This window comes from Podarcis gaigeae (assembly GCF_964106915.1).
Source record: "Podarcis gaigeae genome assembly, chromosome: 6".
Taxonomy (NCBI): domain Eukaryota; kingdom Metazoa; phylum Chordata; class Lepidosauria; order Squamata; family Lacertidae; genus Podarcis; species Podarcis gaigeae.
This window is the reverse complement of record NC_139682.1, coordinates 95,107,262-95,125,648: the sequence shown is the minus strand read 5'-3', so window position 1 is coordinate 95,125,648 and position 18,387 is coordinate 95,107,262. Positions and strand designations below refer to the sequence as shown.

The following is an 18,387-nucleotide window of genomic DNA, read 5'->3' as shown; positions in this document are numbered from 1 at the left end:
CTGGGAGAGTCCATTCCACTGTCAAACAACTCTTACTGTCAGGAAGGTCTTTCTGATGTTGAGTCGGAATCTCCCTTCTTGTAACCTGAATCCATTGGATTGAGTCCTACCTTCCAGAGCTGTGGAAAACAAGCTTCCTTGTTCTTCCATGTGACAACCCATTAGATATTTGAAGAAGGCTATCATATATCTGACAGGAAGAGCTGTTTGACAGTGGAACGGTCTCCCTTGGGAGGTGGTGAGCTCTCCCTCCTTGGAGGTTTTTAAGCAGAGGTTGGATGGCCATCTGTCATGGATGCTTTAGCTGAGATTCCTGCATTGCAGGGGGTTAGACTAGATGACCCTTAGGGTCCCTCCCAACTCTAAAATTCTCTGATCTCCTAGTCTCCTCTTTCCCAGGCTAAATATACCCAACTCCCCCAACCATTCCTCATAAGGCTTGGTTTCAAGACCCTTGGTCATCTTGTACCCTTCTTCTGCACATGTCCTAGCTTGTCAATATCCTTCTTAAATTGTAGTGCCCAGAACTGGACACAGGTGTGGTCTGACCAAGGCTGTGAATTGTTACCCAGCTACCATTTTGAGAATTCTTTGGAGGGAGGGGTGGCCATGACAGTTTGAGTTGTGTTCCACAGAAGACCCTGGGCTGTAAAGGGGGTGGGGAAACATATACCTCAGGCTATTTAGTTATGTCATCTAGATTTCTTTCTCTCTCTCCTGTGTCTGGTGCTTGAACAGCTCAACTTCCCAGCTTCCCTCCTGTCCTTGGCCTATCAATCTTCTGTCCGTTTCAGTCCCTTTTTGCCAGGAGTTGGAGGTAGTGAGGGATGAGGCATTTGGAAACCCCAAAAGAAGGGTGAAAAAAGTGGGGAAAGGAGAAGGCATTTGGAAAGCTCATCAGGGATGTCAGCTGGTGGTGGGAATGGACTGTGAATTACTGAAGCTACCCGCAAAGTTCATCCTAGTACTATCATGAGAAAAACAGATGACAAAAATGCTAAAATGGCTGGATGAGGGACGGAGAGCCAGAGCACAGAGTGACTTGGAAGCAATCCGCTGGGGAAGGATGAGGTGAAACCAGTGATCAATTTTAGAGCTGTTGACAGTTCCTGATATAGTCTAGTAGCTTGAGTCCCTGGATTTTGCCTGGATAGCTATTGATTGGGTGAATGGAGAGATTTGTGGCCTGCTCTTGGGCCTGGCAACTAGACAAAGGGTAGTCAACTGGCATGAGCAAAAGCCAGGGTCCCTCCAAGCGCGAGAGTATTCTTTATTGTTATTTACATTGCTATCTCACCCATCCTCCAAGTCACTCAGGATGGCATTCGTGTCCATGTCTTCTCAGTCTGCTATTGCACACTTGGATCCACTGTCCACTGCATCACTTAAGTACAAACATTGCAGTGTTTTACTTGTACAGAAAGGAAATTGCAGAGCTATTCAAGTTGCTGTCTCTGTTTGGGCTTTTGTATTCATGGAGCTGTGCACTCTGTATAATTATGAAGCCTTCAGTCCCTGGTGATACCAGTCTTCTTATAGAGCTTGCCTTTGAAGGGGCTGTATTATGCAAGAATAAAGCCCTCTAAGAATACAAGAGTTATTCACCCCAATGTTAATGGTAAACAGATGCTGTTTCAGTTTGAATTTCTGCTACTGCTGAAGGTGTCACAGATGCATTAAAAGATTTTTAACACAAAAAAGGGTGTGCCAAGTTCCTAATGAGGATGATTAATTTAGGGGAGAGCAGTGGTATCACAATTAGTCCTAAGGTATGCACATTCCATATCTCCACATACAAAGCCTCAACCTTGAAATCTCAATTTTGAAAAATTGCTTTTGCATTTGAGAGCTTTTGTTTCACTTCTACACACTGCAGGCCTTTAATGCAACTGGACCCAACTGCTGTTTTCCTGGCAAAATGCGAGGCAGCCTACCATGGGTTAATCGTCCCCTTCCACTTTGCCCAGGAAACTTTTTCATCACTTCTTCCGCTCCTCTATATACTTCCAGTTTTGTTCATGCCTCAACCTGAGCAGAAGTCCTTTTTGATCCTCTGCATTTTCCTGCCAACTGCTGTGCTTCTTTCCTCCCCAAGCTTTCGAATGTATCTTTCCCCAGTCTTTTCTTCTTTCTCTACTGCAAAACAAACAAAGTTTCCTGCCCCTGCCTTGCCACTTACCTTGTTCCCACACTGGGTCATTGTCATCCCCTGCTCTGTTTTCTTTCATGGCCAAAATGTAGGTTAGATTCTTGGGGAGGACACTGGTCTTGTCAGATATGAAGGCTTGTTTCCAAAGAAACCCAAAACGTGCAACTTGTATAGGGCTGCATTTGATGTTATAGCATGTGGATTCAGAATTAGTAGCAGCCCCAGCTGCAATTCACAGATGTCCCTGGAAAAAGGGATAGACTGATAAAGCACTCTGGGAATTGTAGCTCAGCACCCTCATGCTGCAAATACGTGATGTGAACGTGCTCTTGGTTGGGTTGTGGGAATTCCATTCGCCCTTCAGCCGTCACGCTTGAATCAGCCCTCGGAAGGTTTTCACTAGTGCCCAAAGGCACGGGTCTGTGCTTTCAGAATGTACGCTTCCTTTATTGGCAACTTCAGTGTGTTCTGTTTATGAAGAGCACATGTAAAGTGAGTTGCTCTGGCGTTGTCATGCAAAAGCAAGGATGAGATTCTCAATGAAATGACCAGAGCTGGGAATGGGGGAGAATGATGCCACACAGAAGATTCCCTTCCTCATGCCTGGAAGTTTAACAGGAGAGCAATTGCCAGGCCACATCAGGATCCTGTGGTTGATCTTCCCCCATGCTCTGGTCTCCAGCGGTGGTCGGTACCAGTTGTTTCAGAGCATGGTGGTGTCTCCTTTTAATCCCACTGCGGTTGACGCTGTCTTTGGTTCTGGAGGGTTGGGTTTATGACAGAATTTGACAGCTGGTGGTCTTCCAACTGGCTCTTCCTTTCTGTGGCAGCAGCCTCTCTTTGCAGTCAAGAGGCCTGAGGGCTGCTCCATGTGTGGTGACATTTCTACACTTGAGTAGTGATAACTATGTGGGAAAACAGCAGGTGGAGAAGAAACTGGCATACAGCAACTACGTGAAGCATGAGGATAGCAATAGACAATGAAGGTCTAGAGGCAGGAAAGATTAAGGAAGGAATAAAGTTAGTGAGTAACAAATACATTTCAAATGCTTTGCCATATTTGTTACACAAATGTCATCCTCAAAATACAAAGTTGTCTAGGATGCAGCAGCAGCACCATCTTCCTTTAAGAATTAAGTTCAGGCAGATTATTCTGAAAGATGCACCCCCAGAAGTGATAATACTCTGCTTGCATCAACTGTCACTGCTCAAGAGGAGGCCAGTTTTCATTAAGTTCTCATGAAATGAGCTGGCATAGCTGCTGTTACTAATTCTGTCACTTGAGTAACTGACAATTGTGTGGATCCCCTGGAACAATCCGTTCATTATTATTAATATTAATAGTTCATTATTAAGCAGATGATACAGATTATGGATTATGGATTTTCTTTAAGAGGGGGATAAAAGTAGAAGGTAAAGGGACCCCTGCACATTAAGTCCAGTCGCGGACGACTCTGGGGTTGCGGCGCTCATCTCACTTTACTGGCCAAGGGAGCCAGTGTACAGCTTCTAGGTCATGTGGCCAGCATGACTAAGCCACTTCTGGTGAACCAGAGCAGTGCACAGAAATGCCGCTTACCTTCCCGCTGGAGCGGTACCTATTTATCTACTTGCACTGGTGTGCTTTCGACCTGCTAGGTTGGCAGGAGCAGGAACAGAGCAACGGGAGCTCACTCTGCGTGGGGATTCGAACCGCCAACCTTCTGATCGGCAAGCTCAAGAGGCTCTGTGGTTTAGACCACAGCACCACCCACATCCCTTAAGAGGGGGATACATAAGCACAACTGAATAGGTGACATGAATGTGTACAACTGCCAAAATAGATCAAGGCTATATACACATCATACGTTTAAAACACATTTAGAGCCCATGATTTCCCACAATGAATCCTGGGAACTGTAATTTGCTAAGGATGCTGGGAATTGTAGCTTTGTGAGGAGTAATTTATGCTTCCCAGGATTCCTGGCGACATATGGTGGACTGATGATAAAAAGACAAGTAAAAGAAAGGACTTAATTCCCACAGCACACAGTTAAACTCTGGAACTTGCTCCCAGAAAGGATTAACGGAGGAGAAGGATCGGACAAATTAATGGAGGTGAGGGCTATTGATGAATCCTAGCCATAATGGCTGTGCTCTGTTTCCACAGTCAGAGGCAGCAATGCTTCTGAATACCAGTTGCTGGAGACCAGAGGAGGGGAGAGGCTCTTGTTCTCGTGTCCTGTCTGTGGGCATCTAGTTGGTCACTGTGAAAACAGGATGCTGCTCCCTACCAGGAGATGCCGGGAATTGAACCTGAGACTAGTTCAGGCTTCCTCAACCTCGGCCCTCTGGGTTTTCTTACGGCCTACAACTCCCATGATCCCTAGCTAGCAGGACCAGTGGTCAGGGATGCTGGGAATTGTAGCCTCAAAACATCTGGAGGAAGCCTGGACTAGTTGAGATTCCTGCATTGCAAGGGGTTGGACTCCATGGCCTTTGGGGTATCTTCCAGCTCTACAATTCTACGGTTCTGAGACCTTTTGCATGCAAAGCTTGTGCCACTGGACCATAGACCTTCCCCTTTCACTGGCCATCTCCATTTCTTACCCAAATGCTCCAAATTCTTACCAAATTCTATGGGAAACCTGAAGCCACCCTGAGTGCAGCATAGAAAGTTGAAGCCAGCTCCTCACAGGGAAGAAGCTTTTTGATTATAATTGTGGGCAGGCTAGCAGGGGGCTGGCAATGGGGAAATAGAGGTTTCAGACAGTATGTGGGTTTGGCGTTGAGCGTGGGGCTTTTGGAGAGATTTAAAGCCAAGCATCTGTCATAAGAGTCTTCTGGATCAAGCCAACGGCCCATGTAGTCCAGCATCCTGTTCTTTCAGTGGCCAACTAGATGCCTGTGGGAAAACAGCAAGCCGGACTCAAGCACAAGAGCCTTCTCCCCTCTTGTGGTTTTCAGAAGCACGGCTGCCTCCAGCTGTGAAGGCAGAGCAGAGCCATCGTGGCTAATAGCCATCCATAGCCCTCTCCTCCTCCATGAATTTATCTAATCCTCTTTTAAAGAGACCCAAGGGTGGTGGCCATCACTGACTCTTATGGGTGCTGCATGGTGAGGTCCTTTATTTGGTTTGTCCTGAATCTTCCAACATCCAGTTGCATTTGATGCTCATGGGCTCCAGTATTAAGACAGAAAGATCAAAGCTTTTTTCTAGCCACTTTCTCCACGCATAATGTTATAAACTTCTATCATGTCACCTTTTGGTTCTCCACACCAAAAAGCCTCCTACGCTGCAGCCTTTCTTCATAGGGGAGTCCTTCCACTCACTTGGTCATTCTGGTTGTCTTTTTCTGAACCTTTTCCAACTGTCATCAACCTGGTCGAAAGGTAACGAAGAGAGACAAGAATTGTGCCAACTCTCAGCTGCAAAGCATATACAGGGTTTTGTCCTGGGCCCGTAGTTGTTCAACGTCTTCATAAATGACTTGGGTGAAGGAATTGAGGGGGTGCTCATCAAATTTGTAGATGACACCAAACTGGGAGGGGTAGCTAATGCCACAGAGGACAGATTCAGAATTCAAAATGACCTTAACAGGTTGGAGAACTGGGCGCAAGCTAACAAAATAAATTTCAGTAGGGACAAATGTAAGTTTCTGCACTTAGGCAGGAAGAATCAGATGCACAAATACAAGATGGGAGACACCTGACTTACCTAGCAGTACGTGCGAAAAGGATTTAGGGGTCTTGGTGGACCACAAGCTCAACGTGATTCAACAGTGTGATGCAGCAGCAGCAAAAATGTGCATGCTATTCTAGGCTGTATCAACAGAAGTCTAGTGTCCAGATCAAGGGAAGTAATAGTACCACTCTATTCTGCCTTCCACACCTGGAATACTGTGTCTGTTTCTGGGCACCACAGTTTAAGAAGGATTTTGACAAGTTGGAACGTGTGCAGAAGAGAGCAACCAGTCTGGAAACTAAGTCTTACAGGAGCACTTGAAGGAGGTGGGTATGTTTAGCCTGGAAAAGAGGAGACTGAGAGGAGATATGATAGCCAGCTTTGAATATTTCAAGGGCTGTCACATGGAAGAGGGAACATGCTTGTTTTCTCTTGCTCTGGAAGGTAGGACTTGAACCAGTGGCTCTAAGTGACCGCCTCTCCTGGTATTCCCCACAGAGGACCTTAAGGTCCATATATAGCAACACCCTAGAGGTCCCAGGCCCTAAGGAAGTTAGATTAGCCTCAACCAGAGGCAAGGCCTTCTCAACACTGGCTCCAGGCTGGTGGAAGGCTCTGTCTCATGAGACCAGGGCCCTGCAGGATCTGATTTCTTTCCGCAGGGCCTGTAAGACAGAGTTGTTCCACCTGATGTTTGGCTTGGAACCAACTTGATCCCCTCCCCCTCTTTCTTTTTCCTTTCTCCTCCTGTGAAGAGGCTGCATCCTAATGTTTTAATGTTGTATCTTAATCTTTTAAATTGTATTTTAATCAACTTGTTTTTCTTATTGGTTGTTAGCCGCCCTGAGCCCGGTCTTGGCTGGGGAGGGCGGGGTATACGGTAAATAAAAAATTATTATTATTATTTATAAGTTGCAAGAAAGGAGATTCCAACTAAACATTCAGAAAACTTTCTGACAGTAAGAACTGTCAATAGTGGAATGGTCTCTTTTGGGACTCTCCTTCCTTGGAGGTGATTTAGCAGAGGTTGGATGGTCATCTGTCGTGGATGCTTTAGATTCCTGCATTGCAGGGGGTTGGGCTAGATGACCCCTAGAGTTGGGTCTCTTCCAACTGTACAGCTCTATGATTCTATGATTCTGTGAGTGGTAGAATAACGCTTCTGCTAAAAGGAAATAAAGAGCTACAGAGGGCAGGGGGTGTCTAGGTATCTAAAACCATTTGCACATAACAAAATACAGTGGTACCTCGGGTTAAGTACTTAATTTGTTCTGGAGGTCCATGCTTAACCTGAAACTGTTCTTAACCTGAAGCACCATTTTAGCTAATGGGGCCTCCTGCTGCCGCCACGCCGCCGGAGCACGATTTCTGTTCTCATCCTGAAGCAAAGTTCTTAACCTGAAGCACTATTTCTGGGTTAGCGGAGTCTGTAACCTGAAGCGTATGTAACCTGAAGCATATGTAACACGAGGTACCACTGTATGTATTTTATCAAAGTAATTGTTGAACTGAAATACAATTAAGAAGTATATTAATAGTGAATTTTTTTTGGGGGGGGGCAAGAGAGTGGGTCCCTAAGCTATAGCTTGTTTAGCTTATATGTAAATCCGGCACTGGTCATCGCACTGACAGTGGCAAACATGACCCTGGGGGGAATTGGGTTGGTGCTTTTCTGCTGCAAAGCAGATCTTTAGTGCAGAAGCAGTGGAAGGGAATTCCTTCATCTTCTCTCAGCCGGCCACTTTCCACAATGCAACCCCCACCCCACCCCTGCACTTCTCAGACACCACCAAACATGAAACTGCTTTGGGGAGAGGGGTTGCAGAGGGCGAGTTACAAACCTTCCACTTGGTGCTCTTCTCCTGTAAATCATCCACCAGTGGAGGATCAGCAACAAGCTCACAGAGTCACAGCGCTTACTGCTGCCTGAGGGATCATCTGGGCCTGCACTTGCCCTGCTGCTCCCCCCTAGGAAAACCAGATCTCTACTGCTGAATTGGAGCAAATGTCTACTGGGTTTTATGCAGACTGATGCTTGCTCTGGTTTTGGCACTAAAGACCAGGATTCCCGGGGGATGCATCAGGGCAAACAGAAAACCTATCCAGTAAGTGGAAGAGTAGAGGAGCCCAGAGTCATTCAGTGTGTTTGCTTAGCTTGAGGGACCCCTCCTCTTTCTTACTCTTTGCTGCAGCGCTTCTTCTGACTCCCCCTGTATTTACATTAGCTGCTTTGCATTTGTGCAGCCTTTTGTGTCTTCTCCTGACAAATATCAAGTAGGCAGAAGAAACAGGTAGACATTTTTTAAAGCTTTGATCTGAATGGGAGCCAAGGAGTGGCTGCCTCCTGCTGAAATAAGCCCCTCAGCTGAAGGGAGCAGCCAGAAGCGCCATAGCCCCTCCACCATCTACCATCCAGCACGGTTTTTCCTCCCTTTTTAAGTCCTGCAATATAAACTTGGCAGAAACCAGATGCGAAATGGTCCAGGAGGGCCCTGTGGCTTTGAGGCTTGTTTTCCATAACCCATTCTATCCTGTCGCATATTTAAGCAAGTGTTGGCTTGGGCAAAGGTTTAAAAAGGCCGACTGCTGTGGGTAGCAACCCAGCCTGGTGTTGTCAAGATGAAACCATTACCCCAAAGGTGAAAAACACCAGAGACAACAACCAATGTAAGGGATTACTCAAGCGAGGTACGAAAATGGAGCAATCAATGTTCCTAACGTCCCCACTACACAAGGTTGGTTGGTTAGCTGGTTTTAAACAAACAACGGCATTGCAAAGTTACAAAATTCCCAAATGAAATTCCCTGGTTAATCTGATACGCTGCCATATAATGGCTATATCTGGAAGTCCACAACATTCCTGGTCATTGGACCTGTTTCCACAAATCCTTCATCAGAGGCCAAATTACAGCTTTGTTTTGTTATCCAGATAGAAAGCTTTGGTGTTTCCTTACACGCACGAACACACACATGTAAAAAAACAAAACCACTTGACTGGAGGCAGAAGAGGTTTATTTTAGGGAGTCAGCAATACCAGCCATTGCATTCACAATAGCCTTGGCAAAGGGAAACCGGCCAAAACTTCCCCATTCTGGTTTCCTCTCTTGTTTGCACTCCGATTCATTTAATATTACAAAGACCAAGATTCATTCTTTCTTTCTTTCTTTCTTTCTTTCTTTCTTTCTTTCTTTCTTTCTTTCTTTCTTCCATTTGCTGTGTCCCAGGCACTCATTTGAGGGCAGGAGGATGGGAATCCATATGGCAAAATGCTTGAGCTCTGCATTCAATGCACCCACCCACCTCCCCAGCTAATACAGATTTTTCATTGCCAGGGGGGAAAAATCAATTTAGTCCTGTAAAGATGTGAAAACTCTAAAGGTGTAGCTGTGTCAAAGCAGAATCATTTATGTTTCGTTTGTTTGTTTGTGATGCAACATGTGGTATTTCTTTGGTGGGGAGTGGGGATGAGCTATTGCCATGTGCAATGGTTATATGGGGTTGCTCGTGCGTAAGTTGCCGCCACTCCTGGCTAGGTAGCCTGGTTAAACCTTTCCTGGCTGGACAGCCCTTCACTTCGTGGCTGTCTCAATCGCTGGCAGAATCCGTCAGTGGGCGTTTCTTGAACTTCTTCCAGCAAAGAAGTTATTTGACGCCAAGTCTACGCCTACTTTCCCTGCGCGGAAGTCTTCTGCGAAGGGTGGGCGTGGGTAGTGGAGGACCTGTGCTCTCCCCGCTGGTCTCCAGCGAAGAGTCCTGGAGCCCCCTCTCTGATTCCCCCATCCGCCCCCCTTTATCCCTGGTGTTACGCTGATTTCCTTCCCCAGCCGATGAGTCCCCTCTCTCCCTGCTTGGCCCTTCTCCGGCATCGCTTGGGAGCCCTGCCTCCACTCCTGGCTCCGATGTCAGTTCCCTGACACCATGCCTCCTCAGTTTCAGTTTGACACATCTGGGGATGCCTGAGCCATTAGCAGTTTAGTCCTGCTGGCCACATGACCTGGAAAAGCTGTTTACGGACAAACGCCGGCTCCCTTGGCCTGAAAGCGGAGATGAGCGCCGCACCCCAAAGTCGAATTCGACTGAACTTAACCGTCAAAGGATCCTTTACTGCCTGAGTCGTTTCATTTCCAGGAAATACAGGGAGGGTGTTGCTTTTGTTTTCATGAAAAGAGGGGTGCCTATCTTACTATGCATAGGGTTTGTTTATTTTAAATCTTAATACTAGTGTGGGGCTTGCTCACCATCAGAAAGCCTGGGTAGTTTGAGTCTCAAAGAAAGCTTTTATGAATTTCTCTTCCGTTGGTGTTGAACACCACTGCAGCTTAGTGAGTGATTTATGCTGGAGGGGCAAGGCGTCTGATGCTGGGATTCTATGCATGTCTCAGAATAAAAATTAAAATTGGATTGATATAGTGGGGGGGGGGAAATATTGAAATATTATTAGAAGACAGGTAATTAGTTCAGCAGTTCCTGACAGCTAGCTACTAGGGAACTGTTTATTTTAATGGGGGAGGGGGAATCAAAGGCACTGGTGGAGGAAGAGGAGTGCGGGGGGAGTGCACTGCCCCCGGCAGCAGGATCCCAGTGTGATGCCATCGCAGCTGCCCCCCGCCTGCGCTGGGCGTCGTGCCCCTGCAGGCAGTGTGTCACGCCCCCAGGACATGCGCCAACCCTGCCCCCGCCTGCTCTCCACCACCCTGTGCCATACCGGAGTATGAAGTTCTGCCACTGATCAGAACACCTTGGAAGAAAGGATGGGTGGGATGTTGTAAAGATGTAAAATGGACAAATATTGTGAGAATTAGTGGGGGGAAACAACCTGATGATTTTTTTGGTTGAAAAATGGTGCAACAAGGTACAAGAGTTATAAACTAATTCTAATGGGGTTTTTTTTAAGTATAGCTTTAACTTTGTTTTCCTTTTCCTTTATATTCTGTATGATGTTCTGGTATATTCGTTAATGAGCTGATAAAAATTTTGCATGCACACACACACAAACAAACAAACAACCCAAGTGCAGATGCAGCAAGTGTGATGCACAACAAATGCACAACAAGTGTCCCATCAGATACTTCCTGTGGCTGGACAACTGCAAAAACCACACCCTGCTTGCTACTTTGTGCGCATGCTCAGTGAGGTATGACAGGTAGCATGTGGTGAGGAGCATGAACACAATAGGTACTTAGCATGCACTGCTCACTGGTATGGATGGGATACTAAGGATGTGAACATTTGCAAAGGTGTGGGCTGTGCTGTGCTATTGCATATTCTGATAAAAGCAGAATGAGAAGGAAAAGAAATCTGCAGAAGTAATCCATGAGAAAGCACCCTTTCCTTCCTTCCTTCCTTCCTTCCTTCCTTCCTTCCTTCCTTCCTTGATGACATTTGTGTTTGAATGTTGGTGATTCAGTTTCAAATTCCTGAGCTACTGGAACTCACTCGTCCCACAGAGGTCTTGTAAAGGTATAAATGATGGCTGGTCCCCACTGTGACTACCTAATAATTTTCCAAAGAGAACTGAGGTAGAATAGCAGCCTATTGCCTAAGACTCAAAACATCGCTGGTTTTTATTTATTTATTTTATTATTGATCACATTTATATACCACCTTTATCTCACAGGGATCTCAAGGTGGCAGACATGGTTCTGCCCCTCCCCATGCCATCATCACAACAAGCTTGTGAGGAAGGTTAGACTCAGTCTCTAAGAGATGGTGACTGGCCCAAGGTCACCCAGGGAGCTTCATGGCTGAGTGGAGATTCGAACCCTGTTCTCCCAGGTCCTGGTCCAACACTCTGACCATTACACCAGGCTGGCTCTAGTCAGAATCATATCTCTACCATGAAGGTGGAGGCCCTTCCCTCTACTTTTCCACTTGCAATAAAACTACCTTACTTTAGGACTGCATTGACCGGAAAGCATATTTTAATTACAAGTGCTTCCACTTGGTTCTCTGTTCTCTGTTAATGAGAATCACAAAGCCATACAAATACTTCAAGAGAGGTTCATGGGTGATTTAAGTCTAATTGTGTGAAAACCCTATTAGGAAAGGACTGGCGCTTTTTCGAAAAGCTTTGCCAGTGCTGCTCTCTGCTGGCTCTAGGTTGTTCAGGCTGGTTCAGTGTTGCAGCTTCATCTATGCTACTTTCAAAATAAATAACCAGGAAAGTATTTTAAATTGGTGTTTTAATAACTCTTTTCACTGCAGATTAATTTGGGGAGGGGGGAGTGTTTTTTAAAAAATTGCTCTAAGCTTTTTCGAATTAAAAATGGCATAAAAGATTACGGAGAGTTTTGTGAGTTTGCCTGGCTTTTGGCAGAGGCTGTTTCCTTGCATGGAAGTGCATCTACTTTTGACATTTTTGAGCAAAAGGCAGATTGAGGAGGAGGAAAGCTTTCTCTTAAAAGCAGCACAGGGCTGAAGTCTTGTGTCTTAGTGTCACAGATGAAGTTAAATTATTGGCAACTCGGCTGGCAATTTGTTCACCAAATGAGAGCTGCATCAAAAAATATGAGCCGCGAGTGGCGGCATTTCTGTTGCTGAATTGGCTGCTGTTGACTTAATGCAGTTGCTGAAAGTGCCATGCCTGGATTAGAGGCCATGATACTAACGTTAAATAAGTTAGAGTTCTTGTTATTAAGTTGGAGTTCTTTTTTCTTGGATTAGAGACCAGCTAGGAAGGTCCTGGATCCAGAGTAGTAGTTGCCCTACAATCTGTAAGGAGAGAGTCTGTGCCTTCCAATTAAGGTATTGGGAAGACATCTACTGAAGGTGCTATTTTGAAATGTTGTCCCACTGCATAACAGGCACTGAACAGGTTTCTTGCAGATTGTTACTGTAAGCCTGGTGTTAATCTTGATACACAGATTTATAGAGGAGCTTCCACCATCTCCAGTTGCCTCCCAAGTTGTGTGCCCAGTGCAGCAGCCTTGGTGCAACACCCAGTAATCTTCTCTTCTCATTTTCTTCTGTGTTGTCCCTGAGTTTCCTTTTCTCCTGTGCATCTCAACACAGAAAGAGTGAAAAAAGACAGCAGGGAGGTGAGAAGCAGAGGATAAAATGAAAGGAATTCTGCAGCCATCAGATGGCCAAGAAAAATACTGAATCCAAACAATGAACATGGCAATTTTGTCTCACAGGCTGCATTCCCTAGTCATCTTCCAGTGGGGAGTCAGAAGCAGCCAAGAAATCTTGGGCTCATTGCCTCATCAACTTGCATGGGCAAATGTGTGTGTTTGTCCGAGTAAGAAAGAGAATGGTGTACACATAGAGGCCTAGTGAAATGATGTAAGGCTGGAAGCCCATAGCCACAAACTTGCCTCTGCTGTTTTATGCCATGGGCCTCAGGCACCTCCAAACTTCCAATGTGTGTCAGCTGGTGAGCTGCTCCATGTGCATTTGGTAATGAACAGTTGCATGATTTCTTGCTCCCCCCCCCCCGGGCCTCCTGCCATTCATAGGCCACTTGTGTTTCTTTTTGTAGTGTGAACTCAAATATGGAAATCCAGTTATTGGGTTTGCATTATCATATCTCAGCATGAAACAGAAGCGAGATCTTGTTGCTAAAGCCGTCTGTAGTTTTTGCCACATCAGTTTGGTGCTGCCAGTGCATTGCTTGAAAGTACCACCATGTGGTACTCACTACAAGAGAGCATATGTTTGCTTCTTTCTGAGGGCCTGTCTCATCTACGAAGTGCCAGGAGTTGAAATCTTGATGTTCCCAGTCTGTGCTTATCAGAACTTTTTTCCAGGGTATTTGAGCCAGATAGATTTCCTTCTGCTGGTGCTCAGTCATTCACACTTGCCAGACTGTGCTAGGCCTGGCTCCAAAACAAAAAAACTATAACTTCTTAGTGACTTGTAATAATGAGACTTCAGAATATTTTGCAGACCACTTGAACTGTTTCTCCCTTTTTCATACTACAGGTTGGAAATAATTATAGCCATTCAGATAAGTCCACAAAAGTTGGTAGCCCACAAAAAAGTTCACAAATACCATGTGGCACACCAACAGCATGAAAACCAGGAATCTAATTCCTGTACAGTTTCCAAGAGTTTCATTATCTGCTTCAACCTACAGATGAGCAGGTGACAATGGCATGAAGGAAGTCTTGAAGGATACATGCAGGAGGTCTGGCAGGCTGCTGCGTTTGGTAAAGACAATTCAGGACTTCCTCTGCTTGATGTGGGATTGGGCATGAAAGCTGGGATTCGCTTCTGCTGGAAGCTTGGAGGTCCTCTTTTTCTCTGCAGTTCTGAATCGGAACTCTGCAAGCACTTGGTGGAAGAAGTAGGTCCTGTTTTTAAAGCAAGACACGGGAGGTGAAGGGTGAGAGAAGAAACTGGTCCTTATTCTAGAACAATTTGTTCCATCTGTCTGCACTGAGCAACAGGTTCTCACATATGGTAGCAAGATGCGTGGCTGTTGGTTATGAGGTCTTCTGGAGAAGGTTGGAATTAGTAGTTTCAGAAGATGGTGCATGTATAGAAGGGAGAGGAGAAAATAGGGGAAAAAATGCTCTCTGAATTCATACCTATCCAGCTAGGATGCTATACTAAAACTCTCCCTAGATCTTCCAGCAGTGAAATAATGAAAGAGCACAATAACTTTTACCAAATCTTATGTGAGCTGAAGGGACGCGGGTGGCGCTGTGGGCTAAAGCCTCAGCGCCTAGGGCTTGCCGATCGAAAGGTCGGCGGTTCGAATCCCCGCAGCGGGGTGCGCTCCCGTTGCTTGGTCCCAGCGCCTGCCAACCTAGCAGTTCGAAAGCACCCCCAGGTGCAAGTAAATAGGGACCGCTTACTAGCGGGAAGGTAAACGGCGTTTCCGTGTGCAGCTCTGGCTCGCCAGAGCAGCGATGTCACGCTGGCCACGTGACCCGGAAGTGTCTCCGGACAGCGCTGGCCCCTGGCCTCTTGAGTGAGATGGGCGCACAACCCCAGAGTCTGTCAAGACTGGCCCGTATGGGCAGGGGTACCTTTACCTTTACTATGTGAGCTGAAGGCCATCTCCTGCAATGGATCATTCCCCTACCCTCCACCAGCACACCCCTGCTGTACACGAAAAGCACAAAAAGCCTCTCCAGAGAATTTTAGTCTGGACCCACTGAATATTGTGGGCTCTTTTTCTATGGGGCTGCAATTGGAGGGGGAGGAACCACCCAAGAATGCAGGCATCTTGCATTGCAAACTGACTGGAATCCATTCTCTCTCAGGATGCTTCAACCCAAATTGCCAGCCTCTCTCATATTTTACCAACCACCCCCACCCCAAATAATTTTTAACATGGCTTGTCATATTTCTCCAGAGCTGTCTTATGAATCCGTGTTTGTTCCAGCTTGGATATGTTTTTGGTGGCTTGAAGTGGTTGGGAGGGGAGCAATTAGTGGTCATATGTATATACTATGAGGACAAACCATCTTCGCCCCAACCCAGCACCTCCTCTCCACAGATGTTAATCTGGAAGTCATTTTGGACTAGCATCCGGGGCAACAGGCAATTGTTTGCAATAATTATATGGAAACTTGATAAAAAGTGCATTTTTGGTTTTGCCAATGAGTCATGATACGGATAGAGGAAAAATCCTTGCCACGTTGAACTCTGCAAAAAAGTGTGTGTGGGGGGAATATGGAGATGGTCCCCAGATTATCCCTCTCTCTAGTTATGCTGTTTTCTTCTTTGCCTGCTATCCTGGTGCTGACAATTATCCCAAGCACTCTGTGTGCCTGATTCTGTCATTTTCAATAAGCGGGAGACAAGCATTGTCAGGAATTCTTGCAAGGGCTAGCTGGAAAGGGAAAATAGGGTCTGGGTGCCAGATATTTTGTACAAGCTGTTGGGAGTTGAATAATCCTTCTGGAATGTTTATTTCAGTGACCATCTAATCGTGTATTCCTAGAAAGAAATGTGAGGCGCTAGACAGCATCTGTGTTTGGCTCTTCCTCCTAATGTACATTGAATGTATGCACAGGTATATGATGCTCTACAGATATCCAAGATCATAGGGTAGATTCGAAGGGACACACTCTTAATTGTAAGATTTATTGACATTTCTTTGTTTGTTTGATGGTATTTACCTGTATTGAGTCTTGACTTTTTGAAGTCTTCTTCACAAAAGAAAGTACTACACACAATACACACTTTTAACATATGGACTCCATTAGGACAAGCCTGGCCTCCTGCTTATATGGCTGTTAAAAAGGATTCAGCAAACTCACATCAGTGGTAGTCAGGGCAGCTTAACTGCAAACCTTTATGACTGTTACTAGAAGCCAGATTTACCCAGAGGGCAAGCGGCAGCGGCAGCCGGCTGTCTTAATCTTGCTCTACATGCAAGCTGCCTGATCAACAAAAGGCAACAGGTGGGCTAATAATGTATTGGCAATATTTATGTAACCAGAAAGCCTTTCCACAGTTGATATCTATATCAAAGTTTGTTTGTTTGAGAATGAACTGGAGCTGTGTGGTGCTGTAAGCACAGCAGCAACAAACAGCAACTTTTGCGTGAGAGCTGATCCACGATCACTTTATGTACCTTTGAAGACTATTAACTTGCTGATGGAGAAATATCATTTTAGCAGTTCATTATCCTGGAAGAACTGTTCTGTTTGCTGTTTGTTGCTGCTGTGCTTACAGCACCAACCGGCCCCACTTCATTCTCAAACAAACTTTGATATAGATATGAACTGTGGAAAGGCTTTCTGCCTCAACTTCAGTGTTTCTTTGTGGTTACACACCATTCTAAGCATTCCTGTTGATGGAATATTCATTTGACTTCTGTTAGTCCGTGACCTCTTGCACATATTATATGGCTTTTGTTTATGAATTAAGAAACAATTGATAGTATTTCATAAATATTGTCAATACATTATTAGCCCACATGTTGCCTTTTGTTGATCAGATTGTTTTGTGTTGTAACACAGGGAATTTTCTTTGTCTCATACTTCTCCTTGGAAGCTGGCCAGGGGCATCTGATCAGCTGCTGTTGGAGGCAGAATGCTGCCTAGCTGGTGCAATAATGAGGCTGCAGCCCTGTGTTCACTTTCCTGGTAGGAAGCCTCATCAAAAGGGCTTACTTCTGAGTAGGCATGTGTAGGATTGCTCTGTGAGAGAGTGTGCTGGGAGGGTGATGGTTTAAATCTCGTCTCTGCTATGAGTGTATGAGGTAGCCTTGGACAAACCACAATCACTTAGTGTTAGATCCCTTCGCCCTCAATCCACAGGGATAATAGTCACCTTACAGGGCTTTTGTGAGGATTACTTCAATAATGTGTGTAAAATGTAGATTGTTATCTGTCTGTGTATCTATCTGTGTGTCACTCTGGCTTTCCTTTTAACCAAAAAGCGTGTAAACTTATATGAGAACCGCTGTTTTCTTATCATTGGCCCTAAAACTATTACCTTAAACCTGCTCCATCAGTCTAAAGCAATCACCCATTACTCTTTGACAAAAGTGCTAAGACGTCTCTGGTAAAGAATCATGAGGGCTAGTCTGTGGTTAAAGAAAAATATAACAAACAAAAATTCTGTGCCAAGCGAAACTGAATTCTACAACATGCAGAACTTTGAAAATTCAGCATATTTTACAACGTAGCTTATTCTGCTTAGTTGCCCATGCATTACAAACATATTTGCAGCCATAAGTGCCGACAGCTTAAAAAGCAATAATGCCAAGACTCTTAGGAAACTGAATTTTGTGTTCAGTTTCCTTTTCTGTTTGCATAAAATCCTGGCATGTGTGCAGTAACTTTGATTCCCAGGATTATTTGGGACCGTAAAGGTTGCAAATGCCATTGTACAATGTTTCAAGGAATTGCCTGGTGGACCTTGGAGCTTCTTTAATCTTTCTATTGAAATGACCTTCCTTGCGGCAATTCTCATCAGCCCTGGCCAGTATGGTCCAGTGGTGAGGGATGATGGGAGTGGGTCCAAAACATTTGGGAGACATCAGGTTGAAGAAGTCTGTCTTAGACTACTGCTCAGCTTATTCACTTAGCTTACAAGAAACTTTGTGACTCTGGGAAGTATGAGATGCAATTTGTAGTCAAATTAATGCAGTATGTTCATATATTATTATATCTAGTTATTCTCATTGTCAGTAGTATTTTCATTGTTTTTGACCCCAGAGCAGTCTCCTCTTCTGTCTTCCTGCTCACTCAATGCCCTTTTCTTTTTTCCAGCCTTTTGAAGCTGATGGCTGGTGCGACACTGCCAACAACCGGGCCTACTGCCAGTACGATGGAGGGGACTGTTGCTCCTCCACTGTCTCCTCCAGGAAGGTAGGTGGGATGTTGGAGGTCCATTAGTTTCGGAGAGTGCTTAACCCTTGCCCTGCCAGTCTGTATTCTCCCAACCACCTCCCTAAGCTGCTGTTAACCCCACAGAAAATGACCTCTCCCAGGTCTCCCCCTGCCCCCCCCAATACATCTGAGGGTGCTACCAAGAGGGCCTTCTCTGCTGATCTTAACACCAAAGTCTGTAGAGAAGATATTGGTACCCAATACATATAGGGCTTTAAACATTGGTGTGAGTACCTTAAATCGGACCGAGAAACAATCTGGCAACCCATGCAGCTATT

At 45.4% G+C, this 18,387-nt stretch overlaps 1 protein-coding gene across 1 annotated transcript in view; it reads left to right on the top strand.

The window, feature by feature from the left end:
- The window catches only part of PAPPA2 (pappalysin 2), a 116,203-nt gene that overhangs the window by 90,622 nt on the left and 7,194 nt on the right, over positions 1-18,387 (top strand). Inside the window, exon 21 of the mRNA XM_083743735.1 lies at positions 17,990-18,088. Within this exon, the coding sequence (XP_083599861.1) occupies positions 17,990-18,088 (99 nt within the window). The remainder of the gene's footprint in view (positions 1-17,989; positions 18,089-18,387) is intronic.